The sequence below is a fragment of the Somniosus microcephalus genome, chromosome 13, assembly GCF_052327205.1.
Source record: "Somniosus microcephalus isolate GS21.2 chromosome 13, FLI_Smic_1.0, whole genome shotgun sequence".
Taxonomy (NCBI): domain Eukaryota; kingdom Metazoa; phylum Chordata; class Chondrichthyes; order Squaliformes; family Somniosidae; genus Somniosus; species Somniosus microcephalus.
Genome location: NC_140999.1, coordinates 1,544,283 through 1,571,101, shown reverse-complemented (window position 1 = coordinate 1,571,101; position 26,819 = coordinate 1,544,283). Strand labels below are relative to the sequence as shown.

Sequence of the window (26,819 nt, the reverse complement as noted above, 5' to 3'; positions counted from 1 at the left end):
TGAAGAGTTCTGCATGTTTGTTTAACACTGCAGTCAGACCTGACTCCCCTTTTGACATCATGCGGACTGCAGGTCAGTCCAGCGTGATTTTCTCTAGCCACGCACGTCCCAGCAGCGATGGGTAATTTCCCTTTACCACATATAGTGGCAGTTTCGCAGTCTGTCCGTTCAATTTAACTGTCACCTCAATGGCGCCTCTCATGGCCACAGGTTCGCCGGTATACGTCTTTAGCACAATGTTTTTTGGCTGAAGGGTAAGATGCTTTAGCATTTTGTTGTAGACAGTGTCTGAAACAAGGGACACAGCCGCGCCTGTGTCCACCTCCATCCGCACTGATTGTCCCTCCACCAGTGGTGATACCCAGTAGCCATTTGAACCACCTGCAACCGTTAGTATGTGCACCTCTTCCTCCTCAGAGGTGTCGCTCCCCTCTGTTTTGCTTGTTCCATCATACTGCACGGAATGAATACTCCTTTTCCTCTCTTGTCCAAATACAGACATTTTGCTTTCATGCTTCCCAGCTCTGTCTGTTCTTTTTTTTACCTCTACAGGTGCGTTCAATGTGACCCTTTTTGCCACAATTTCGGCATTCCAGCTCTGTACACCAGCAGTCATTAGCGTGATGGTCCGTTTTCCCACAACGGTAACATGTGTCGTTCCGTGCACCTTTAGGCTCAGATGACACCTTGTGAACTCTCCCTGTTGAACTCAACTGGTGAGCCTCCTTTTCCGCCATCTCCATGGATACACTAACTTCAATGGCCTTTTCAAGAGTAAGGTTGTCCTCAGTAAGAAGGCGCTTCTGTGTGGCTGCATTTTGCAGACCACACACGAGTCTGTCTCTAATGGTGTCCTTCAGCACCTCCTTGAACTCGCAGTGTTCTGACAACCTTTTTAAAGCAGCAATAAACATCGTCACTGATTCCCCCTCCTCTTGATTCTGTTTGTGAAATCTAAATCTCTCAGCAATAACCAGAGGTTTTGGTGAAAAATGTGCTCCAAGAATTTCCACTAGTTGCTTATATGTTTTAGTTCCTGGCTTATCTGGCTGCACGAGGCTGCGAAGTAAATTAAATGTCTTCGGCCCCATTACACTCAAAAAGGTAGGCACGACCTTTTCATTTGCCACCGCATTCGCCAATACAAAATAGTCAAAACGTTCCGTATATGCGCTCCATTGCTCCACATTTTCATCAAAATCACCGATGTTTCCTAATATAGTAGCTATCTCACGTTTCAAATTAAAATTTCTGTTTACTCACTGCCGTAACGTTAATGTGATGCTGCAATCTCTGTTCCGAGTGTTTTGTAGTCGAAAACAAGAAAGTTCCCACAACGCAGATTCATCCGATCCTCGTCGCCACTTGTTGTGTCGGTACCTTTCTACCTAGACACAATTTAGGACTCAGAACTCAGAGATTCAAACATGAAGTGCTTTATTCAGGAAGGAAAGGAAGTTCTGCGAAGTTCTGAACAAAGAGAACTAAACTTAACCAAGAGAACACCCAACCATTTATCTGCTGTGACAGCGCCAGCACAGGTGGGAGGAGAACACACAATACATAACACTTTGTGGCTGTGACAAAGGTAAACTATCCCTCCTCATCCTTCTTGACTTGTCTGCAACCTTTGACACGGTGACCACTCCATCCTTCTCCAACACCTCTCCACCGTCATCCAGCTGGGTGGGACTGCACTCGCCTGGTTCCATTCTTATCTATCTAATCGTAACCGGAGAATCTCCTGCAACGGCTTCTCTTCCCACTCCTGCACCGTTACCTCTGGAGTCCCCAAGGATCTATCCTTGACCCCCTCCTATTTCTCAACTACATGCTGCCCCTTGGCGACATCATCCGAAAACATAGCGTCAGTTTCCACATGTACGCTGATGACACCCAGCTCTACCTCACTACCTCTTCTCTTGACCCCTCCACGGTCTCTAAATTGTCAGACTGCTTGTCTGACATACAGTTCTGGATGAGCAGAAATTTTCTCCAATTAAATATTGGGAAGACCGAAGCCATTGTTTTCGGTCCCCGCCACAAACTCCGTTCCCCAGCCACTGACTCCATCCCTCTCCCTAACATCTGTCTGAGGCTGAACCACACTGTTCGCAACCTTGGTGTCAAATTTGACCCTGGAATTAGCTTCCGACCACATATCCGCAGCATAACAAAGACCGCCTATTTCCACCTCCGTAACATCGCCCGTCTCCGCCCCTGCCTCAGCTCATCCGCTGCTGAAACCCTCATCCATGCCTTTGTTACCTCTAGACTTGACTATTCCAACGCACTCCTGGCTGGCCTCCCACATTCCACCCTACGTAAACTTGAGGTCATCCTAAACTCTGCTGCCCGTGTCCTAACTCGCACCAAGTCCCGTTCACCCATCACCCCTGTGCTCGCTGACCTACATTGGCTCCCAGTTAAGCAACGCCTCAATTTCAAAATTCTCATCCTTGTTTTCAAATCCCTCCATGGCCTCGCCTCTCCCTATCTCTGTAATCTCCTTCAGCCCCACAACCCCCGAGATATCTGCGCTCCTCCAATTCTACCTTCTTGAGGATCCCCTGATTATACTTGCTCAACCATTGGTGGCCGTGCCTTCTGTTGCCTGGGTCCTAAGCTTTGGAATTCCCTCCCTAAACCCCTCCGCCTCGCTACCTCTCTTTCCTCCTTTAAGATGCTCCTTAAAACCTACCTCTTTGACCAAGCTTTTGGTCACCTGCCCTAATTTATCCTTTTGTGGCTTGATGTTAATTTTTTGTCTTTTAATCTTCCTGTGAAGCGCCTTGGGACGTTTTACTACATTAAAGGTGCTATATAAATGCAAGTTGTTGCTGTAGTGGGGGCGGTGGAGGGCCACAAACCGCACAATCCCTGGCCGTGGAGCAGGGTCACGGCCCGCCAGCACCTGGTGCTAAATACTGGGGGCGAGTTACGGTGAATCAACCCAATTTCCTTTGTTTACTGTCACTGAACTGCCCAAATAGTGAGGAGTTTACCCTGGAAGCTCCAATTGGCTCAGTGCGATTTAGGATGTGAGAGCGGGGCCTGTCCTCCTGCTGTTTCACATTCTGTGTCACAGATTGAGATGACCTGGTGAAGGAGAAACTATTTCCAGACACCCACAATGCTGTATGTCCCGCAGCGTCAGTCACTTTCACTTCACTTTATTGTGGTTGCTGTAAATCCCCACACAAGCTGTAGGCACAGATTAAACAGCGTAAACAGGCCCCTGACCCTGACACCCACCGCTGACCCTCAACCCTGACCCAGACGCTCACCCCTGACCCTGACACCCACCCCTGACCCTTAACCCTGACACAGACACTCACCCCTGACCCTCAACCCTGACCCAGACACTCACCCCTGACCCTGACTGTTACGTCCGTGTATAAGAAGACACAGACTGCGGAGAACGGTATAATAGGTGTTTACTCAACGTGGCTCAGACTGCAACTGATCTGTACAGTTTACTACTCAGCGTTATATACAGGTGTGGTCACTGCTGGTACTACAGTATACATGAGCTCTAAAAAATAGTTCCCCCCTTAAAGGTACATACATTACACTGACACCCACCCCTGACCCTCAACCCTGACCAAGACACTCACCCCTGACCCTCAACCCTGACCCAGGCAATCACCCCTGACCCTGACACCCACCCCTGACCCTGACACCCAACCCTGACCCTGACACCAAACCCTGACCCTGACATCTAACCCTGACACTCAACCCTGGCCCTGACACCCAACCCTGACCCTGACACTCACCCCTGACCCTGACACCCACCCCTGACCCTTAACCCTGACCCAGACACTCACCCCTGACCCTGATACCCACCCCGACCCTCAACCCTGACCCAGACACTCACCCCTGACCCAGACACTCACCCCTGACCCTGACACCCACCCCTGACCCTCAACCCTGACCCTGACACTCACCCCTGACCCTGACACTCACCCCTGACCCTGACACCCAACCCTGACCCTGACACTCACCCCTGACCCTGACACTCAACCCTGACCCTGACACTCAACCCTGACACTCAACCCTGACCCTCAACCCTGACCCTGAGACTCAACCCTTGCCCCGACACTCAACCCAGACTCTGACATTTGACCCTGACACCAGGCACTGACACTCGACCCTGAGGGAGACTAAGATTGGTTGCAGTCTCTGTTCTGCCTCTGTGCAAATTGGGTTGAATTGAATGGGCCATAGCCGGTCTGTGACCTCGAGCACAATGATTACACTGTCTCATTTATGCAAACTCTTATCCTGTCACTCATTTCCATTCAGTCTTCCCCTCCCTTCCCGGCACAGATTCCTGCTGGGGTACAGGAGCGCCCGTGGGGTCAGGAGCCTTCTGGTACCTCACTCCATGTGCGAGAACAGCACAGCTGAATCTGATCCTGTCTGCACCTGACATCTGCCCCCGCATGCACATCTGCCCCAGCATGCACATCTGCCCCAGCATGCACATCTGCCCCAGCATGCACATCTGCCCCCGCATGCACATCTGCCCCAGCATGCACATCTGCCCCAGCATGCACATCTGCCCCCGCATGCACATCTGCCCCCGCATGCACATCTGCCCCCGCATGCACATCTGCCCCCGCATGCACATCTGCCCCAGCATGCACATCTGCCCCCGCATGCACATCTGCCCCAGCATGCACATCTGCCCCAGCATGCACATCTCCAGCAGGAGTCACTGGACACTGATCCCAGTGGTGCAGCAGTGCTGGGATCAGCAGAGATGGAACTGGGACCTTGCTACTCTCTATGGTGGGGATCTTTGATTTATTACTGGTTTGGGACACAGGTGGGCTCAGCTGGCACTGAACGATGTTACCGTAATAAAACACGATTCTAAAACCCACAAGAAAATGAGGGAGAAATGTTACGGGATTTCCTGATCTTCCAATGTAATGTTTAGCCATTTGCACCAATCTCCCGCCAGACTCCCACCAGAGACTTCACGCTGATGACCTCAAGATCCATCCCTACACACTGGGTGATGTTAAACAGCATGGCCATTAATGCCAGCTTTTATAATAACTCCATCACCTATTTGAAAATTATTTTCTGAGAACAAAAGTAAACATTGACCTCCAGGACACGTTGCCTGTTAGTAACCGACTGCTGGGGTCCTCCTGGTAACCAGCGATGGCCGATAAACACCAGTGTCCCAAGGTCATTGTAAAAAAAATAAAGTGTGAAATTAGTCTAATTGGCCGGTTCCACAGACAGTGATCTAAAAGTTATATAAAGATGTGTGCTGGTTCAACGAGAACGACCAAGAGATCCAGGAGCTAATAAGCCGCAAGCACAAGGCATTCCTGATCTGGAAACAGCAACACAACTCGAGAGCAAGAAAGCAGCTCTACAGACGCCTGAATGCTGAGGTCCAACCAAAAACTTGCGACCTAAAGAACAGCTGGTGGGTGGAGAAAGTGCAGGAGATCCAGCAGCTAGCCAACAACCACGACATGCATGGATTCTTCAGCGCAGTCAAGACCATCTACAACCCAAGCACCCAAGGCCCTACCCCACTGCAGGCCATGAACGGAGAGGTACTCATCAAGGACAGAGGCAGTCAGTGCCCGCTGGAAGGAACACTTCGAAGATCTCCTTAATCGAGACTTTGTTTTCGACGTGAGTGTCCTCAACTCCATCTCGCAGCATGCTACCTGCCACCACCTCAGCACAACCCCAGCCCGGCATGAGGTTGAAAAGACCATCTGACAACTAAAGAACAACAAGGCCTCAGGAGCAGATGGAATCCCCGCTGAGGTGCTAAAGCATAGCGGAGAAGCACTACTGGCGCGAATTCATGAACTAATTTCTCTTATCTGGAAGGAGGAGAGCATGCCAGGGGATCTCAGAGATGCCGTAATTGTGACCATCTTCAAGAAAGGTGACAAGTCCGATTGCGGTAATTACAGAGGAGTTTCCCTGCTGTCTGCCACAGGGAAAATCATTGCTAGAATCCTCCTGAATCGCCTTCTCCCAGTGGCTGAAGAGCTCCTCCCAGAGTCGCAATGCGGATTCCGCCCACTAAGGGGCAGAATGGACAAGATCTTCACCGCACGTCAACTACAAGAGAAATGCAGGGAACAGCACCAACCGCTGTACATGGCCTTCTTTGATCTCACAAAGGCCTTTGACACTGTCAACCATGAGGGATTATGGAGTGCCCTCCTCAAATTCGGCTGCCCTCAAAAGTTTGTCACCATCCTCCGCCTGCTTCACGACGACATGCAAGCCATGATCCTGACCAATGGTTCCACCACAGACCCAATTCACGTACGAACCGGGGTCAAGCAAGGCTGTGTCATCGCACCAACGCTCTTCTCGCTCTTCCTGGCTGCAATGCTCCATCTCGCCCTCAGTAATCTCCACACTGGAGTGGAGCCAATCTACAGAACAAACGGGAAACTGTTCAACCTCCATTGCCTCCAATCCAGATCCAAGGTCGTCCCATCCTCTGTCGTCGAGTTAGAGTATGCAGACGACGCTTGCGTCTGTGCTCACTCTGAGGCCGAACTCCAAACCATTGTCAACACCTTCACCGAAGCGTACGAGAGCATGGGCCTTACACTAAACATCCGTAAGACAAAGGTCCTCTACCAACTTGCCCCCGCCACACAGTGCTGCCCCCCAATTATCAAAATCCACGACAAGACCTTGGACAACGTGGACCACTTTCCATAACTCAGGAGCCTACTGTCAACAAGGGCAGATGTCGATGACGAAGTCCAACACCGCCTTCAGTGTGCCAGTGCAGCCTTCGGTCGCCTGAGGAAGAGAGTGTTTGAAGACCAGGACCGCAAACCCAGCACCAAGCTCATGGTCTACACAGCAGCAGTGATACCTGCCCTGCTGTATGCCTCAGAGACATGGACCATGTACAGCAGGCACCTGAAAGCACTGGAGAGGTACCACCAACGCTGCCTCCGCAAGATCCTGCAAATCCATTGGCAGGATAGGCGCACCAACGTCAGTGTTCTCGCTCAGGCCAACATCCCCAGCATCGAAGCTTTGACCGCACTCGATCAGCTCCGATGGACGGGTCACATTGTCCGCATGCCCGATACGAGACTCCCAAAACAAGCGCTCTACTCGGAGCTCCGACACTGCAAGAGAGCCCCAGGTGGGCAGAGGAAACGCTATCAAGGACACCCTCAAAGCCTCCTTGAAAAAGTGCAATATCCCCACCGACACCTGGGAATCCCTGGCCCAAGACCGCACAAAGTGGAGGAGAAGCATCCGGGAAGGCGCCGAACACCTCGAGTCTCTTTGCCGGGAGCAAGCGGAAGCCAAGCGCAAACAGCGGAAGGAGCGCACGTCAACCCAAGCACCCCACCCACCCCTTCAACCACCATCTGCCCCACCTGTGACAGACACTGTCGGTCCCACATTGGACTCATCAGTCACCTGAGAACTCATTTTTAATGTGGAAGCAAGTCATCCTCGGTTCCGAGGGACTGCCTAAGAGAGAAGAGAGAGAAAGGTGTGAAGTGTGGGGATTGACAGGATCATAAGATGCAGTTTGGATTCCCCCCTGTGTGAGAGCCAGTCCCAGGCCGGAGTTTCATGGGTTGTGGGTGAGCCTGTAAGCAGGGCTGTGGTTTGCTGAGGTCACATTGTTCTCGGCCTGAGTCACTGCCGGTTCCTGTTACATCCTATCACCATCTCGTCTCGTTTTGAAGACCTCTTAATGTCTCTTCACTTCTCTTTTGTTCTCTCCCAGCCCCCACTGGCCTTTTAATCTACTTCATTTCCTGTGCTTCTTCAGTCTTGACAAAGGGTTGTGACCAGAAACATTGACTCTATTTTCTCTCCGGATGCTGCCTGGCCTGCTGAGTTTTCTGTTGTTATTTTGGATTTCCAGCATCTGCAGTATTTTGCTGTCGTACCTGTTATATCGCTGCCTGTCACTCTGTCTACCCTCGCGGCCAAGAACCAGGACACTGAGAATGAAGTCGCTGCAGACACTCGTGTTATTTGCTTTGGCGAGTTGTTTCATAAACTGCCACGCCACAAAAGGTACGGAAGGTATTTAGATTCTGATCTAACTCTGTTTTTACTGCATGCAAATAATTCTGTTTTTTCCTATAAACTAAAGAAAATTTCTATTCAGAAGCATATCTATTAACAAACTTTCACTTCTGGACACGTCATTCCAACAAGTAATCTATCCTAATTATTCTATCCAGCATTTTCTATCTGAAGTATCCTATGTGGGGGATTCTGTGCAGCGTTTTCGGTGTGAAATATTCTATCTTCTCGACACAATCGCAGACTGTGTGTGACTAAAGTGAAGGATCTTAACAAAAATATATTAATATTAAGAGACTGTTACTCGACCAGAAAGTGCCATCCTTTCTCATCAGAATAGGGTATGAATCTAAAAAAAACAATTCTAAGTGTCTCTAAAGCTGCAGTTTAAGTTCATTGTGGAACCGAAATTTGGGTCTGAGCTCCGTGTCTGCTCAGCTCAGCAGTGAGAAGCCTCAGAAATCAGCAGGGAAATGGAGCCCAGCTCCCTGACCTCTGCTGGTTAAGAAATCTAGTGAAGACTGAATCAGTAATATTGTAACACAAAAGCAAAATACTGCGGATGCTGGAAATCTGAAATAAAAAACAGAAAATGCTGGGAACACTCAGCAGGTCAGGCAGCATCCGTGGAGAGAGAAACAGAGTTAACGTTTCAGGTCGATGGCCCTTCATCAGAACTGGAAAAAGCTGGAGATGGATGTGATGAAATAACTCTGTGTTCTGGCATTTGTATTGTTGTTGTTGTTGTTGTACTTGTAATGTCTGGAATGTTCCACCGGGGAACCACTAATGCTCCTCCCTAGCCCCGCCCCTCTTCTGGAATGTTCTACCAAGGGCTGGGTCGGTGATGAACTGTGTTAACTTGATGCCATGTTCTTACTTAATAAAAGCCTTCAGTTTAAGCTTTAACTTTACGGATTCAGGCAGTTATTTGGCACATCAATGGAAAAGGTTTTTAAGCGAGTGTGGGGGCAGGGAAAGGGGGGAGGGGAGGAAAGAACAAAAGGGAAGGTCTGTGACAGGATGGAAGGCAGGAGAGATTGAGAGATGGTGCAAGGCAAGGCTTTGCGGAACACCTCTGTTCAGTCCGTAAGGGTGACCCCGAGCTTCCGGGGGCCTGTCACTTTAATTCTCCGCTTCACTCCCACTCTGACCTCTCTGTCCTCGGCCTTTTGCACTGTTCCAATGAAGCTCAGCGTAAGCTCGAGGAACAGCACCTCATCTTTCGATTAGATACTTTGCAGCCTTCTGGACTCAACATCGAGTTCAACAATTTCAGACCATAACCTCGGCCCCGATCTTTTTTTCCTTTTTTTTCTTCTCTCTCTCACGTGGCAGCTGTCGATCATTCTGCCAGTGCCATTTACACTTCATCTAGCGCCATCCTTTGTTTCTTAACTTGTCCCATTACCATCTCCTTTTGCCTCGCACCATCTCTCAATCTCTCCTGCCTTCCAGCCTATCACAGACCTTCCCTTTTGTTCTTTCCTCCCCTCCCCCCTCTCCCTGCCCCCACACTTGCTTAAAAACCTGTTCCATCTCCAGCTTTTTTCCAGTTCTGACGAAGGGTCATCGACTTGAAACGTTAACTCGGTTTCTCTCTCCACAGATGCTGCCGGACCTGCTGAGTATTTCCAGCATTTGCTGTTTTTATATCAATAATATTGTGATGCTTTCCACAGAAAGCCAGCCAGTTCGCACTGGTTTACACGTGTGGAATGGCCAACCCTGCTGTAGAGTATTTCAAACCAACACGCCACACAAGGTTTTCAGATCGATAGTCAAGTTGTCTTTATTACACCAGTGGGGAAACAATCTCTACTGGCGTGCCAGGAGACTTCTCCAAATAGTTACAGCAAACACTATATTTTTATACATTAAAATACACATGGCAGCCTCATGCACAATTCATTCCTGCAACCTGATTGGATCTTGGCCCGCATGCACCTTCACGGATTGGGTTACATGTCCTAAGGTAAACGTGTGTAAGCTGCCTCCTCAATCATTCACTCAAACTGCTGAATGCTGATTAAAAGATAACTTGGAATGTGACCCAGTTGCCTCCCTGGTGCCAGGGTCAAGGATATCACTGAGCGACTGCAGGGCATTCTGGAGGGGGAGGGTGAACAGCCAGAGGTCGTGGTCCACATTGGTACCAACGACATAGGTAAAAAGAGGGATGAGGTCCTGCAGCAAGAATTTAGGGAGCTAGGTGAAGGATTAAGGAGCAGGACCTCAAAGGTTGTAATCTCTGGATTACTCCCGGTGCCACGTGCTAGTAAGTATAGGAATAGGAAGATAGAACAGATGAATGCGTGGCTAAAGGGATGGTGCAGGGGGGAGGGCTTTAGTTTCCTGGATCACTGGGTCTGCTTCTGGGAAAGGTGGGACTTGTACAAGTCGGACGGTTTACACCTGAACCAGGGGGGAACCAATATCCTTGCGGGGAGGTTTGCTAGCACTGCTGGGGAGGGTTTAAACTAACTTGGCAGGGGGTTGGGGTACAGAGTGGAGCTATAGTAGGGGGTGATTTACGGCCAAATACAGAGGGAAAAACAAGTCAGCTGGGAAGGCAGAGCAAATATGTGAAGGCAAAAGAGAATATGGCAGGGCTGGAAGGCATTTATTTTAATGCAAGGAGTCTTGCAAATAAGGTGGATGAACTGAAGTTGTTGTTGAACACATGGGAGTACGATATTGTTGCTATCACGGAGACATGGTTGAGGGAGGGTCAGGACTGGCAGCTCAATATTCCGGGGTATAGAATCTTCAGGCGAGACAGAGGGGGGTGTAAAAGGGGAGGGGGTGTTGCAATATTAATTAAGGAGTCAATTACTGCTGTAAGGAGGGATGATATATTAGCGGGTTCCTCTAATGAGGCCATATGGGTACAACTTAAAAACAAAAAGTGGGCAAGCACTTTGCTGGGAGTGTACTATAGGCCCCCAAACAGTCAGGGGGAGATAGAGGAACAGATATGTAGGCAAATCTCAGAGAAGTGCGAAAATAATAGGGTAATAATAGTGGGGGATTTCAACTTCCCCAATATAAATTGGGACAGTCAGAGTGTGAAAGGCTTAGAGGGTGCAGAATTCTTAAAGTGCATCCAGGAGAGCTTTTTGAGCCAACATGTAGAAAGTCCTACAAGAGAGGGGGCGATACTGGACCTAATTCTGGGGAATGTAGCCGGGCAAGTGGTGGAAGTGTCAGTAGGAGAGCATTTTGGCGACAGTGACCATAATTCGGTGAGATTTAAGGTGGTCATGGAAAAAGACAAAGACGGCCCGGAAATAAGGGTTCTAAATTGGGGGAAGGCCGATTTTAATATGATAAGGCAGGATCTGGCCAAAGTGGACTGGGAGCAGCTGCTTATAGGAAAATCCACATCAAAACAGTGGGAGACTTTCAGAAGGGAAATAGAGAGAGTACAACGCCAACATGTTCCTGTAAAGGTCAAGGGTGGGACCAACAAGCAAAGGGAACCTTGGATGACAAGGGATATACAAAAATGCATTAGAAATAAAAGGGGGGCTTTTGGCAGTTACAAAAGACTAAAGACAGAAGAAGCCCTAGAGGAGTATAAAAAGTGCAGGGGCATACTTAAAAAAGAAATTAGGAGGGCGAGGAGGGGCCATGAAATAACACTGGCGAGCAAAATAAAGGAAAATCCTAAGATGTTTTATAAGTATATTAAGGGCAAGAGGATAACCAGGGAAAGGGTAGGGCCCATTAGGGACCAAAGTGGCAATCTGTGTGTAGAGCCAGAGGATGTAGGCGGGGTTTTAAATGAATTTTTTGCATCTGTGTTCACTATGGAGAAAGACGATGCAGACATAGAAATCGGGCAAGGGGACTGTGACATACTCGAACATATTAGCATCGAGAGGGAGGAGGTGCTAGCGGTTTTAGCGGGCCAAAAAGTGGATAAATCCCCAGGCCCGGACGAGATGTATCCCAGGCTGCTGTGGGAGGCAAGGGAGGAGATTGCAGGGGCTCTGACACTAATTTTCAGAACCTCTCTGGCCACAGGGGATGTACCAGAGGACTGGAGAACAGCTAACGTAGTACCATTATTCAAGAAGGGTAGCAGGGATAAACCAGGGAATTACAGGCCAGTGAGTCTAACATCTGTGGTGGGGAAATTATTGGAAAAAATTCTGAGGGACAAAATTAATCTCCACTTGGAGAGGCAAGGATTAATCGGGGATAGTCAGCATGGCTTTGTCAAGGGTAAATCATGTCTAACAAATCTGATCGAATTTTTCGAGGGGGTGACTAGTGGGGTGGATGAGGGAAATGCTGTGGATGTGGTTTACATGGACTTCAGTAAAGCTTTTGACAAAGTCCCGCATAGGAGACTGGTCAAGAAGGTAAGAGCCCATGGGATCCAGGGTGCCTTGGCGCGTTGGATCCTAAACTGGCTGAGTGGCAGGAGGCAGAGGGTGATGGTCGAAGGTTGCTTTTGTGACTGGAAGCCTGTGTCCAGTGGGGTACCTCAGGGATCGGTGCTGGGTCCCTTATTGTTTGTGATCTACATAAATGATTTGGATGAGAATGTAAAAGGTATGATCAGTAAGTTCGCAGATGACACGAAAATTGGTGGGGTGGTAAATTGCGAGGAGGAAAGCCTCCGGCTACAGGACGATATAAACGGGTTGGTCAGATGGGCGGAAAAGTGGCAAATGGAATTTAACCCTGAAAAGTGCGAGGTGATGCATTTTGGACGGACAAATAAGGCAAGGGAATACACAATGAGTGGTAGGACCCTAGGAAGTACAGAGGGTCAGAGGGACCTTGGTGTACATGTACATAGATCCCTGAAGGCAGTGGAGCAGGTAGATAAGGTGGTTAAAAAGGCATATGGGATACTTGCCTTCATTAGCCGAGGCATAGAATATAAGAGCAGGGAGGTTATGATGGAGCTGTACAAAACGCTGGTGAGGCCACAGCTGGAGTACTGTGTGCAGTTCTGGTCACCTCACTATAGGAAGGATGTGATTGCTTTAGAGAGGGTGCAGAGAAGATTCACCAGGCTGTTACCTGGGATGGAGCGCCTCAGCTATGAAGAGAGGCTGGACAGGCTGGAGTTGTTTTCCTTGGAGCAGAGAAGGCTGAGGGGGGACCTGATTGAGGTGTACAAAATAATGAGCGGCATAGATAGGGTAGATAAAGAGGAACTTTTCCCCTTAGTGGGGGGGTCAATAACAAGGGGGCATAGATTCAGGGTAAGGGGCAGGAGATTTAGAGGGGATTTGAGGAGGAACTTTTTCACCCAGAGGGTGGTTGGAATGTGGAACTCAATGCCTGAAAGGGTGGTAGAGGCAGGAACCCTCACAACATTCAAGAAGCATTTGGATGAGCACTTGAAATGCCATTGCATACAAGGCTATGGACCAAATGCTGGAAAATGGGATTAGACTGGACAGGGATGGATGGGCGGCGCAGACACGATGGGCCGAAGGGCCTCTTTCTGTGCTGTAAAACTCTATGACTCTATAACAAAGCTCTAAGGGCAGTTTGAAACACTCGACATCCTGTCTCTACTGAGTTGTTTTTAGTCTTCAAAGGTCAGTCATCTTGACCACATCTTATGGATGTGGCCTTTCATGTTAGCCCCTGTCTTTCTTACTGATATGCTCATCAATTACTCCATAAAAGGCGATGAATTAGGAAAGTAATGAAAAGGTTTTTATTAAATAAAGAACAGCGCATGCCTCTCGTGGACGACTGGTTCCAAGAAGGAAGTGGGTTGCCGGGCAGCCACCTTTATACCAGGTCATGTAGGCGGAGCCAGCTGAGGCATGCATTGGTACACAGTGAGTAGCAAGAGGTAACAATGTGCAATAACGATAACAGTAGTGAACAACAATGAAAACAATAACAGTGGTTTACCACATTCACCCCTTGTTTAAAATTGAGTCCGGCGGGGTGAAGTGTACTAAAAGTTCGTGTAGGTAAGTCTATCAGGAGGCCTTGTATGCCGTCCTGATCGTCGTAGCAGCGGCGGCGGTGCTGCAGTATCCAACGTCGAGTCTGGTGTCTGAGTGGTCGACGAAGGGTCCTGGGGCTCCGGCATGCCGTCTACAGGGGTTGGGTTGGGAGAAGTGGTGGATAATAACGGTGGTGATTCAGGGGCGCCCGAGGGTGCGAGGTCTCGTATGGAGACCGTGTCCTCCCGCCCGTCTGGGTATGCCACATAGGCATACTGGGGGTTGGCGTGTAGGAGGTTCACCCTCTCGACCAGGGGGTCCGTTTTATGGGTCCTCACGTGCCTCCGCAGTAGGACGGGCCCAGGAGAAGTCAGCCATGTCGGTAGCGAGGTTCCCGATGTGGACTTCCTGGGGAAAATGAACATTTGCTCATGAGGGGTGGCATTAGTGGCAGTACAAAGCAGTGACCGGATGGAGTGGAGCGCCGCAGGGAGGGCCTCCTGCCAGCGAGAGGTCGGAAGGCCCTTAGATTTTAAGGCTAAGAGGACGGCCTTCCAAACCGTCGCGTTCTCTCTTTCCACCTGGCCGTTCCCCCGGGGGTTGTAGCTGGTGGTCCTGCTTGTAGCAATACCTCTCGCGAGCAGGTACTGACGAAGTTCGTCGCTCATGAAAGATGAGCCCCGGTCGCTATGTATATAGCTGGGGAACCCGAACAAAGCGAAGAGGTCATTCAGACATTTGATGACCGTGGTACTGGTCATGTCTGGGCAAGGGATGGCAAACGGGAAACGGGAGTACTCATCAACAATGTTGAGGAAGTACACGTTGCGGTCAGAGGAAGGGAGGGGCCCCTTAAAGTCGATGCTCAAGCGCTCGAAGGGGCGAGTGGCCTTGATCAGGCTTGCTCTGTCTGGCCTATAAAAATGCGGTTTGCATTCGGCACAGATTTGACAGTTCCTGGTCATAGTTCTGACCTCCTCGATGGAGTAGGGCAGGTTGCGGGACTTAATGAAGTGGCAGAATCTGGTGACCCCGGGGTGGCAGAGGTCATTGTGGAGGGTCCGCAGTCTATCAACTTGCGCGTTGGCGCATGTACCTCGTGATAGAGCATCTGGGGGCTCATTGAGTTTCCCGGGCCGGTACAAGATATCGTAATTGTAGGTGGAAAGTTCAATTCTCCACCTCAAGATCTTGTCGTTCTTGATTTTGCCCCTCTGCTTATTATTGAACATAAAAGCAACTGAACGCTGGTCAGTGAGAAGGGTAAATCGTTTTCCGGCCAGGTAATGCCTCCACTGTCGCACTGCTTCCACAATAGCCTGGGCCTCCTTTTCGACAGAGGAGTGTCGAATCTCGGGGCCCTGGAGGGTCCTTGAGAAAAAGGCCACGGGTCTCCCCGCCTGGTTAAGGGTTGCAGCTAGGGCGAAGTCGGATGCATCGCTCTCCACTTGGAAAGGGATGGACTCAGCCACTGCGTGTATTGTGGCCTTCGCAATATCACTCTTGATAAGAGTGAAGGCAGCACCCGCCTCTGATGTCAGGGGGAAGGAGGTGGACTTGATGAGGGATCTGGCTTTGTCCGCATAGTTGGGCACCCACTGAGCATAGTAAGAGAAAAACCCCAGGCATCTCTTCAGTGCTTTTAGGCAGTGGGGGAGGGGGAGCTCCATAAGGGGGCGCATTCTGTCGGGGTCGGGCCCGATGACTCCATTCTCCACTACGCAGCCGAGGATGGCCAGGCGCGTGGTGTGAAACATACATTTCTCTTTATTGTATGTTAGATTCAGCCGCTGGGCCGTACAGAGGAATTTCGCTAGGTTAACGTCATGGTCCTGCTGGTCGTGGCCGCAGATGGTGACGTTATCCAGGTAGGGAAAGGTGGCCTGCAGCGCGTTCTGGTCAACCATCCGGTCCATCTCCCTTTGGAAGACCGAAACCCCGTTGGTGACGCCGAAGGGGACCCTAAGGAAGTGGTAGAGGCGGCCGTTTGCCTCGAAGGCAGTATACTGGCGGTCCTCATGGCGGATAGGGAGTTGGTGGTATGCTGACTTAAGGTCAATGGTGGAGAATACCCTGTATTGCGCAATCTGATTGACCATATCAGATATGCGGGGAAGGGGGTATGCGTCCAGCTGGGTGTACCGGTTTATGGTTTGGCTGTAGTCGATGACCAGGCGGCGTTTATCGGCGGTCTTAACGACTACAACCTGGGCTCGCCATGGGCTGGTGCTCCCTTCGATAATGCCCTCCTTCAGGAGTCGCTCCACCTCAGCGCTAATAAAAGCTCTGTCCCCGGCACTGTACCGCCTGCTCTTGGTAGCGATGGGTTTACAGTCGCGGGTGAGGTTAGCGAACAAGGGAGGGGGGGGGACTTTGAGTGTGGAAAGGCTGCAAGTGGTGCGCGGCGGGCGATTTAAAAGCTGTTGGTTGCAGACTGTGAGTGGGGGAAGGGGTCCACCATATGCCAATGTGACACTTTTGAGGTGGCACTGAAAATCAAACCCTAGCAGAACGGCAGCGCAAAGACGGGGCATGACAAGAAGTTTAAAATTTTTATATTCAGTGCCCCTAACCGAAAGGGTCACCACACAGTAGCCGCCGACGTCCGTTGAATGGGACTTGGACGCCATAGAAATCCGATGGCGCGTTGGCAGGACCGTGAGGGAGTGGCTACGCACCGTGTCGGGGTGAATAAAACTCTCCGTGCTCCCGCTGTCAAACAGGCAAGTAGTGGCGCGGCCGTTTACCGTAATGTCCATCATGGACCTGGACAGATGATGAGGGAGGGCTTGATCCAGCGTAACGGAGGCCAGTGTATGGCTGAGTGAGCTGATATGGTTGTCCGACGAGACGGTGGTCGAGTCCGGAGACAAATTGGCGGTTGAGTGCGGCGGGCAAAATGGCGGCGGCCATGATTCCGATCCCCACGTAGCTGGAGGTGCACAAAATGGCGGAGAAGATGGCTGCCCCCACGGTTCACATGCGGCGCTGCTGGCGTTCGCGGGTTTCCCTCTGCAGGCATTGGCGTAATGGCCTTTCTTCCCGCAGCCAGAGCAGGTAGCGGTCTTCGCTGGGCAGTGCGCTCTGGGGTGTTTTAACTGGCCACAGAAATAGCATTTTTGGGCCTGGTTACGGGACATCGTTGCAGTTGGTACCAGGGGCGGCGGTCCCGGTTGCTTTCGGGACATCGCTGCCGTAGTTGGTACCGGGGGCGGCGGTCCCATGTCCCAAGGTCGCGATGACCATGGCGCGGCCCCGTTACGTGCATATGCTTCGAGGTTTCGGTGGGCCGCATCTAGTGAGAGCGCGAGGGCTACGGCCGTCTTCAGGTCGAGCTCCTTGCTTTCGAGCAGTCTCTGCCGGGAGTAGTCGGACTGGAGGCCCTTAACGAAGGCATCACAGGTAAGTCCCTCCGCGCGCGCCGCAGCCGTTACCGCCTTGCAGTCGCAGTCCCTGCAGAGCGTGTGTAACGCCCGTAAAAACGCCTCTACCGATTCCCCCGGTTGCTGCCTGCGGGATCCCAGGAGGTGTCTGGCGTAAATCGTATTCACTGGGCGCGTGTATTGCCCTTTTAGCAGGTCGAGAGCCGCCGTGTACGTAGTAGCGTCCCGGATGAGTGTATATACTTGAGGGCTCACCTGGGCGGTCAGGACTTTTAATTTGTTCTCCTCCGATGTCACGGCGGAGGCTTCTAGGAAGGATTCAAAGCAGCTCAGCCAGTGTTCGAAATTGGTAGCTGAACCCGCCGCTTGGGGGTCGAGGTCCAGGCATGCTGGTCTGAGGGTCGTAGCAACGCCTGCTGGTCTGAGGGCTCGCAGCAACGCCTGCTGTTGTTGCTGCTCAGTTCCGGACATTTTACTTTTAGTTAATAAAATTGATACGCTTATCAATTACTCCATAAAAGGCGATGAATTAGGAAAGTAATGAAAAGGTTTTTATTAACTAAAGAACAGAGCATGCCTCTCGTGGACGACTGGTTCCAAGAAGGAAGTGGGTTGCCGGGCAGCCACCTTTATACCAGGTCATGTAGGCGGAGTCAGCTGAGGCATGCATTGGTACACAGTGAGTAGCAAGAGGTAACAATGTGCAATAACGATAACAGTAGTGAACGACAGTGAAAACAATAACAGTGGTTTACCACACTTACACCATTCTGTGAACTGCCAGCGATGTCATTTTAACTCTTTCCCCACTTCAGCCTGTTTACACGTGTGGAATGGCCCGTTTACAGGAAGCAGGAGGAAATTCAGCCCCTCGAGCCTGTTCCGCCATTCTATCAGATCACGGCTGATCTGTATCCTAACCACCCGCCTTGGTTTCATATCCCTTAATACCCCTGTCTAGCAAAAACCTATCGCTCTCAGATTTAAAATGATTAATTGAGTCCCGGCATCGACTGCTTTTTGTGGGAGAGGGTTCCACACTCCTAACGGCCTTTGCCTGAAGAAGTGTTTCCGAACTCTTCTCCTGAATACAAAGAAACCTCAGAAACAAAAACAGGAAATGCTGCGAACACTCAGCGGGTCAGTTGGTCTCTGTGGATAGAACAGAGGGGTTAATGTTGTAGGTTTAGACCCTTCATTGGAACTGAAACAACGGCTGATGAAGAAAATTTAATAAGAAATAAAACAATGGGAAAAACCGACCCTCCTGCCAGTGGAAACAATTTCTCCTTATTTACTCTATCAAAACCCTTCATGATTTTGAACGCCTCTATTAAATCTCCTCTTAACCTTCTCTGTTCTGAGGAGAACAATCTCAGTTTCTCCACATTACTGAAGTCCTTCATCCCTGGTACCATTTTAATAAACCAAAAGCAAAATACTGCGGATGCTGGAAATCTGAAATAGAAGCAGAAAATGCTGGAAATACTCAGTAGGTCAGGCATCATCTGTGGAGAGAGAAACGAAGGGTCATCAACCTGAAACATGAACTCTGTTTCTCTCTCCACAGATGTTGCCCAAACTGCTGAGTATTTCCAGCATTTTCTGCTTCCATTCTAGTAAATCTCCTCCACACCCTCTCCAAGGCCTTGACATCCTTCCTAAAGTGCGGTGCCCAGAATTGAACACAATACTCCAGCTGGGGCCGAACCAGTGTTTTATAAAGATTTAGCATAACTTCCTTGCTTTTGCACTCTATGCCTCTATTAATAAAACCCAGGATCCCAGATGCTTTTTCAACAGCCTTCACAACTTGTCCTGCCACCTTCAGCGATGTGTATACACTCCCCACCCCCAGCTCTCTGTTCCTACACCCACTTTAAAATTGTACCATGTAGTTTATATTGCCTCTCCTCATTGTTCCTACCAAAATGTATCACTTCACGCTTCTCTGCATTAAATTTCATCTGCTGCGTGTCCGCCCATTTCACCAGTCTGTCTATGTCCTCCTGAAGTCTGTTACTATCCTTCTCATTGTTTACTACATTCCTGAGTTTCGTGTCATCTGCAAACTTTGAAATTATTATGCCCTGTATACCCAAGTCCAGGACATTAATATATATCAAAAAGAGCAGTGGTCCCAACACTGACCCCTGGGGGACACCACTGTACACATCCCTCCAGTCTGAAAAACAACTGTTCACCACGACTCTCTGCTTTCTGTCCATTAGCCAATTTTGTATTCATGCTGCCACTGTCCCTTTAATCCCATGGACTTTAATTTTGCAAACAAGTCTATTATGTGGTACTTTGTCAGACGGCTTTTGAAAGTCCATATACACATCATCAACCCTCTCCATTACTTTAAAGAACTCTCAAGGTCCTATATAAATCCAAGTTGTTGTTGTCTTAAGTTTTAATCTAGAACCCAGTTCCTCAAAGTCTCTTGCTAAGGTCTCCATCATACTCTTTAATCTAAACTCACTTCTGTAGTCAGCAGAACCTCTGTCTCACTCAGTTGGCCTCAGCTCAAGTAACAGAAAGGGTAGATAAGAGTAATACAGTAGATGTAATATATTCCTAAAAGCCTTTGGTCAGGTACCTCATGACTAAGGTCAGAGCATGTGGAGTCAGGACAAATAGCAGAATGGACAGCAAGCTGGCTACAGAACAGGAAACAGAGAGTGGGGCTAAAGGTAGTTTCTCAGATTGGTAAATGGTGGGAAGTGATGTTCCACAAGGATCGGTGCTGGGACCACTGTTGTTCACCATTTACGTGAACGATTTGGACTCGGGAATCGGAAGAACAATTTCAAAATTTGCAGATGACACCAACTGAGGAATGGTTAACACAGAGGACTGCAACAAAATACAGGAAGACATTAATAAACTTGCAAAATGGGCGTGTAATTGGCAAAGGAATTTCAATATAGAGAAGTGTGAGGTGGTGCATTTTGGTAAAAAGAATAAGGAGGTCACCCACTCCTTGGAAAAGAGGTGTCGAAATGGGGTCAAGAAACAGAGGGATCTGGGGGTACAGATACACAAATCACTAAAAGTAGCGACACAGGTTAATAAGGCCCTAAAACATCAAACCAAGCCCTGGGTTCATTTATAGAGGGATGGAATTGAAAAGCAGAGAAGTGATGTTAAACTAGTGTAGAACCTTGGTTAGACCACACTTGGAGCACTCTGCACAGTTCTGGTCTCCATATTATAAAAAGGATATCGAGGCACTGGGAGAAGGTGCAAAAAAGATTTACTAGAATACCAGAACTGAGAGGTTATACCGATCAGGAAAGACTAAACAGGCTGGGCCTCTTTACTCTGGATAAGAGAAGACTGAGCGGTGACCTGATCGAGGTCTTTAAAATAATGAAAGGGTTCGATAGGGTAGACGTAGAGAAGATGTTTCCACTTGTGGGGGAGACCAGAACTAGGGGTCATCAATATAAGATAGTCACTGATAAATCCAACAGGGAATTTAGGAGAAACTTCTTTCCCCAGAGAGTGGTGAGAATGTGGAACTCGCTCCCACAGGGAGTGGCTGAGGCGAATAGCAGAGATACATTTAAGGGGAAGCTGGATAAACACATGAGGGAGAAAGGAATAGAAGGATATGGTGATAGGGTGAGATGGAGGGTGGGAGGAGGCTCGTGTGGAGCAGAAACACCGGCACGGAGCAGTTGGGCCGAATGGCCTGTTTCTGGGCTGTAAATACTGTGCAATACTTTGTAAGTTGGTGGAGAGTGTGGGTGGAGTTTTACTCTCCATTTAACCTAATACTTGTGCTGAGACGTGTCACTTCCTTTCGTGAACTAACTTTCTAAAAGATGAGATCACTGCCTCCCTGCTGGTAATCCCACTACTCCAAAAACACCTCAACGTAATGCCAAGTGCTCTGGGGCAAGGGGGAATGAAGCATTTTTTTCTCTGTTTCAGTCTCTGCTCGTTGTGTGACATAGTTTCAAGCAGGAGTCCGTTTGGCCCATCGAGCCGACCTATCCAGTGTTCCCTTAGTGCGTTTCTAATAGCCCTGCATCCCATTTGCTGGCAAGAACTTGTCTAATTCCTTCTTGAAGCCCATTAAGGTTTCTTGTCACATCCACCGTACCTGTAATCTGTTCCACAAAATCACCACACTTTTAGTAAAAAGGTTCTTCCTGCAATCCAGAGCTGAGCGACGGACCTGTGAGAGGCACAGAGTCGGTGAGTGTAACTCAACACAGGAATGACGTCAGAATTCAGAAGTGACGTCGGCACAAGGGAGATGATTGGTGAGTAGCTGGTGGGTGTTTTTTTGTTAAGTTTATTTCTGTCAAGGTAGTTCATAGTATATTATATAGGGGCATGGCCGGGCAGCTCAGGCCCGTGGAATGCACATCCTGTGCCATGTGGGAAATCCTGGACACCTCCCGTAGCCTGGACAACCACATGTGCGGGAACTTTCGCCAGCTACAGCAGCTCGAGCACCGGGTTATGGAGCTTGAGCGGCGGCTGCAGTCACTGCTGTGCATCCGTGAGGCGGAGAGCTACGTGGATAGCACTTTTCAGGAGGTGGTCACCCTGCAGCTTAAGAGTGTGCGGGCAGAGAGGGAATGGGTGATCGCCAGACAGAAGAGGAGGACCAGGCAGGTAGGGCAGGAATCAATTGAGTGCATCTCGCTCGCTAACCGGTTTTCAGTTCTGAATACTGGTGGGGGCGATGGTTCCTCTGGGGAGTGCAGCCAGAGTCAAGTCCACACCACGGGTGGCTCAGCTGCACGGGGGGGGGGGGGTGGGGAAGAGTGGAAGAGCAATAGTGATAGGGGATTCGATAGTTAGGGGAGCAGACAGGCGTTTCTGCGGCCGTAGACGTGACTTCAGGATGATATGTTGCCTCCCTGGTGCCAGGGTCAAGGATGTCACTGAGCGGCTGCAGAACACTCTGAGGGGGGAGGGTGAACAGCCAGAGGTCATGGTCCATATCGGCACCAATGACATAGGTAGGAAGAGGGATGAGGTCCTGCAGGCAGATTTTAGGGAGCTAGGAAAGAGATTAAAAAGCAGGACCTCAAAGGTAGTAATCTCCGGATTACTCCCGGTGCCATGTGCTAGTGAGTACAGAAACAGAAGGACAGAGCAGATGAATGCGTGGCTGGAGAGACTGTGCAGGAGGGAGGGCTTTAGATTCCTGAGGCATTGGGACCATTTCTGGGGGAGGTGGGACCTGTACAAGCCGGATGGGCGGCACCTCAACAGGACCAGGACCAATATCCTCACGGCGGGGTTTGCTAGTGCTGTTGGGGAGGGTTTAAACTAGCTTGGCAGGGGGATGGGAACCTGAGAGTGGATTCAGAAGGGAGAGAAGCAAAGCTGGAAATGGAAGGCAGAAAATTAGTAAGCGAGTTTGGAAGGCAGAGGAAACAAAGGCTAGAAAATAGACAACAAGGGAGTTTGGCAGTACTAAATGGTATATACTTCAACACAAGGAGTCTAGGGAATAAAGCAGATGAGCTGAGGGCACAGATAGACACGTGGGAGTGTGATATTATAACTATTACTGAGACATGGCTGAAAGAAGGGCAGGAATGGCAGCTCAACATTCCTGGTTACAGGATTTTCAGACAAGAGAGAGAGAGGGGGATAAAAAAGGAGGGGGGTCGCAATATTGATTAAAGAAAAAATTACAGCTGTGAGGAGGGATGGTATCTTAGAAAGATCAAATGAGGCCCTATGGGTTGAACTGAAAAAAAAAGGGTCGATCACACTGCTGGGAGTGTACGATAGGCCCCCAAACAGTCAGAGGGAGATAGAAGAGCAAATATGTAGGCACATTTCTGAGACGTGCAAAAATAGGGCAGTAATAGTAGGGGATTTCAACTTCCCTAATATTAACTGGGATAAAATTAGTGTGAAAGATATAGAGGGAGCAGAATTCTTAAAATGCATTCAGGAGAGCTTTTTTAGCCAGAACGTAGCAAGCCCAACAAGAGAGGGGGCGGTTCTGGACCTAGTTTTCGGGAATGAAGCTGGGCAGGTGGAAAGGGTATCAGTGGGAGAGCATATTGGTGGTAGTGATCATAATTCAGTTAGATTTAAGGTAGTTATAGAAAAGGACGAGGACAGACCAGGAATAAAAGTTCCCAATTGGGGAAAAGCTAATTTTACTAAGCTGAGAGGTGATTTAGCCAAAGTGGACTGGAGACAGAAACCTGAAGGTAAATCAGTGTCAGAGCAGTGGGAGGCATTCAAGGAGGAGATAGTGAGGGTTCAGAGCAAGTATGTCCCCTTAAAGACAAAGGGTGGGACTAACAAATCTAGAGCTCCCTGGATGTCAAGGGGCATACAGGGTAGGATAAAGAAAAAAAGGGAAGCTTATGACAGATACCGAGGGCTCAATACTGCAGAAGCCCTAGAAGAGTATAGAAAGTGCAGGGGTGAAATTAAAAAGGAAATTAGGAAAGCAAAGAGAGGTCATGAACAAATATTGGCAAGTAAAATCAAGGAAAACCCAAAGATGTTTTATAAATACATTAAGAGCAAGAGGATAACTAAAGTAAGAGTTGGACCTATTAGGGACCTTAAAGGAGTGGACTGGAGGGAGCACAGTGAGGGCGGAGCTGTTAAAAGGATCGGCAGCAACTCAACAGAGGCAGTTTTTGAAAAAGTGACATCGGAGTAAAAAAAGTGATATCGGCACAAGGGAAGAAGCTGATTGGTGAGTAGCTGGGGAGCGTTTTTTGTTAAGTTTTAAGTTTATTTCTGCTGGGTTAGTTCTTGGTCTATTAAATAGAGGCATGGCAGGGCAGCTCAGTCCCGTGGAGTGCACATCCTGTGCCATGTGGGAAGTCCTGGACGCTTCGCGTAGCCTGGATGACCACATGTGCGGGAAGTGTCGCCAGCTACAGCAACTCAAGCTCCGGTTTCGGAGCTTGAGCGGCGGCTGCAGTCACTGCGGTGCATCCGCGAGGCTGAGAGCTACGTGGATAGCACGTTTCAGGAGGTGGTCGCCCCGCAGCTTAAGAGTGTGCAGGCAGAGAGGGAATGGGTGACCGCCAGACAGAAGAGGAGGACCACCAGGTAGTGCAGGAGTCCCCGTCCCCAGAGTGCATCGAGCTCTCTAACCAGTATTCTGTTCTGAGTACTGGTGAGGGCGATGGTTCCTCTGGGGAGTGCAGCCAGAGTCAAGTCCACGGCACCACAGGTGGCTGAGCTGCACGGGGAGGGGGGAGGAAAAAGAGTGGAAGAGCAATAGTGATAGGGGATTCGATAGTTAGGGGAGCAGACAGGCGTTTCTGTGGCCGTAGACGTGACTCCAGGATGGTATGTTGTCTCCCTGGTGCCAGGGTCAAGGATGTCACTGAGCGGCTGCAGGACACTCTGAGGGGAGAGGGTGAACAGCCAGAGGTCGTGGTCCATATCGGTACCAACGACATAGGCAGAAAGAGGGATGAGGTCCTGCAGGCAGAGTTTAGGGAGCTAGGAAAGAGATTAAAAAGCAGGACCTCAAAGGTAGTAATCTCCAGATTACTCCCGGTGCCACGTGCTAGTGAGTATAGAAATAGGAGGATAGAGCAGATGAATGCGTGGCTGGAGAGATGGTGCAGGAGGGAGAGCTTTAGATTCCTGAGGCATTGGGACCATTTCTGGGGAAGGTGGGACCTGTACAAGCCGGGCGGGTTACACCTCAACAGAGTCGGGACCAATATTCTCGCGGGGAGGTTTGTTAGTGCTGTTGGGGAGGGTTTAAACTAGCTTGGCAAGGGGATGGGCACCAGCATATAGGAGTAGAAAAGAGGAATAAGGTGCATAAAAGAGTGAGTGTGTTGGATAGTACTAGAGAAGAAAGTACTAGAGGCGGAAGTAGTACCATATTAGACAGGAGCAGACTAAGCAAGACTGCGAAAAATTCAAAAATGGGTTTAGAATGCATGTACGTAAACGCACAAAGTGTGGTGAATAAGGGTGGTGAGCTACAAGCACAATTAGCCGTGTGGCAATATGACATTGTGGCAATAACGGAAACGTGGCTTAAAAACGGTGAGGGCTGGGCACTTAATATTCAAGGGTACAAGGTGTTCAGAAAAGATAGGGAAGGAAAAAAGAGAGGTGGGGTGGCAGTGCTGATTAAGGCAGACATTGTAGTGTTGGAATGGGAGGATGCTCTTGAGGGGACAAGGACAGAATCCATTTGGTTAGAGTTGAGGAGCAAAAAGGGTATGATCACGCTATTGGGGGTATTCTATAGGCCTCGAAATAGTGAGAGGGAGGTAGAGGAGCAAATCTGCAGGGAAATCACAGAGATATGCAAGAGCTATAGAGTGGTGATATTGGGGGGCTTTAATTACCCAAATATCGATTGGGATAATGCTAGGGTAAAGGGAAAGGAGGGGGAGGAATTTCCTTGACCAATATGTTCTTGGCCCAACTAGGAAGGAGGCATTGCTGGATCTGGTGCTGGGGAATGAGGTGGGCCAGGTCGACCAAGTGTCTGTGGGAGAACACTTGGGTACGAGTGATCATCGTATCATAAGACTTAGATTAGCAATGGAGAGGAGCAAGGAACAATCTAGAGTGAAACTTCTAAACTGGAATAGGGCTAACTTCAATGGGATGCGAAAGGATCTAGCCAGGGTAAAATGGAACCAAAGACTGACAGGAAAAACTGTAACGGGACAATGGGTGATCTTTAAGGAGGAGATGTTCCAAGTACAGGCTAGGTACATTCCAACAAGAGGGAAGGGTAAGGGAACCAAAGCTCTTCCCTCTCTTCTTCTCTTAGGCATTCCCTCGGAACTGAAGATGACTTGCTTCCATATTAAAAATGAGTTCCCAGGTGATTGATGAGTCCAATGTGGGACCTACAGTCTCTGTCACAGGTGGGGCAGACGGTGGTTGAAGGGGCGGGTGGGTGGGGTGCTTGGGTTGACGTGCGCTCCTTCCGCTGTTTGCGCTTGGTTTCCACTTGCTCCCAGCGAAGAGACTCGAGGTGTTCGGCGCCTTCCTGGATGCTTGTCCTCCACTTTGTGCGGTCTTGGGCCAGGGATTCCCAGGTGTCAGTGGGGATGTTGCACTTTTTCAAGGAGGCTTTGAGGGCTCTCTTGCCGTGTTGGAGCTCCGAGTAGAGCACTTGTTTTGGGAGTCTCGTATCGGGCATGCGGACGATGTGACCCGTCCATCAGAGCTAATCGAGCGTGATCAAAGCTTCGATGCTGGGGATGTTGGCCTGAGCGAGAACACTGACGTTGGTGCGCCTATCCTGCCAATGGATTTGCAGGATCTTGCAGAGGCAGCGTTGGTGGTACCTCTCCAGTGCTTTGAGGTGCCTGCTGTACATGGTCCATGTCTCTGAGGCATACAGCAGGGCAGGTATCACTACTGCTCTGTAGACCATGAGCTTGGTGCCGGGTTTGAGGTCCTGGTCCTCAGGCGACCGAAGGCTGCACTGGCACAC

At 49.6% G+C, this 26,819-nt stretch overlaps 1 protein-coding gene across 1 annotated transcript in view; it reads left to right on the top strand.

The window, feature by feature from the left end:
* Positions 1-7,716: 7,716 nt before the first annotated feature.
* Positions 7,717-26,819, top strand: part of LOC147107949 (proteinase-activated receptor 3-like) — a 29,708-nt gene continuing 10,605 nt past the window's right edge. Inside the window, exon 1 of the mRNA XM_086004318.1 lies at positions 7,717-8,058. Within this exon, the coding sequence (XP_085860444.1) occupies positions 7,857-8,058 (202 nt within the window). The 5' untranslated portion in view covers positions 7,717-7,856. The remainder of the gene's footprint in view (positions 8,059-26,819) is intronic.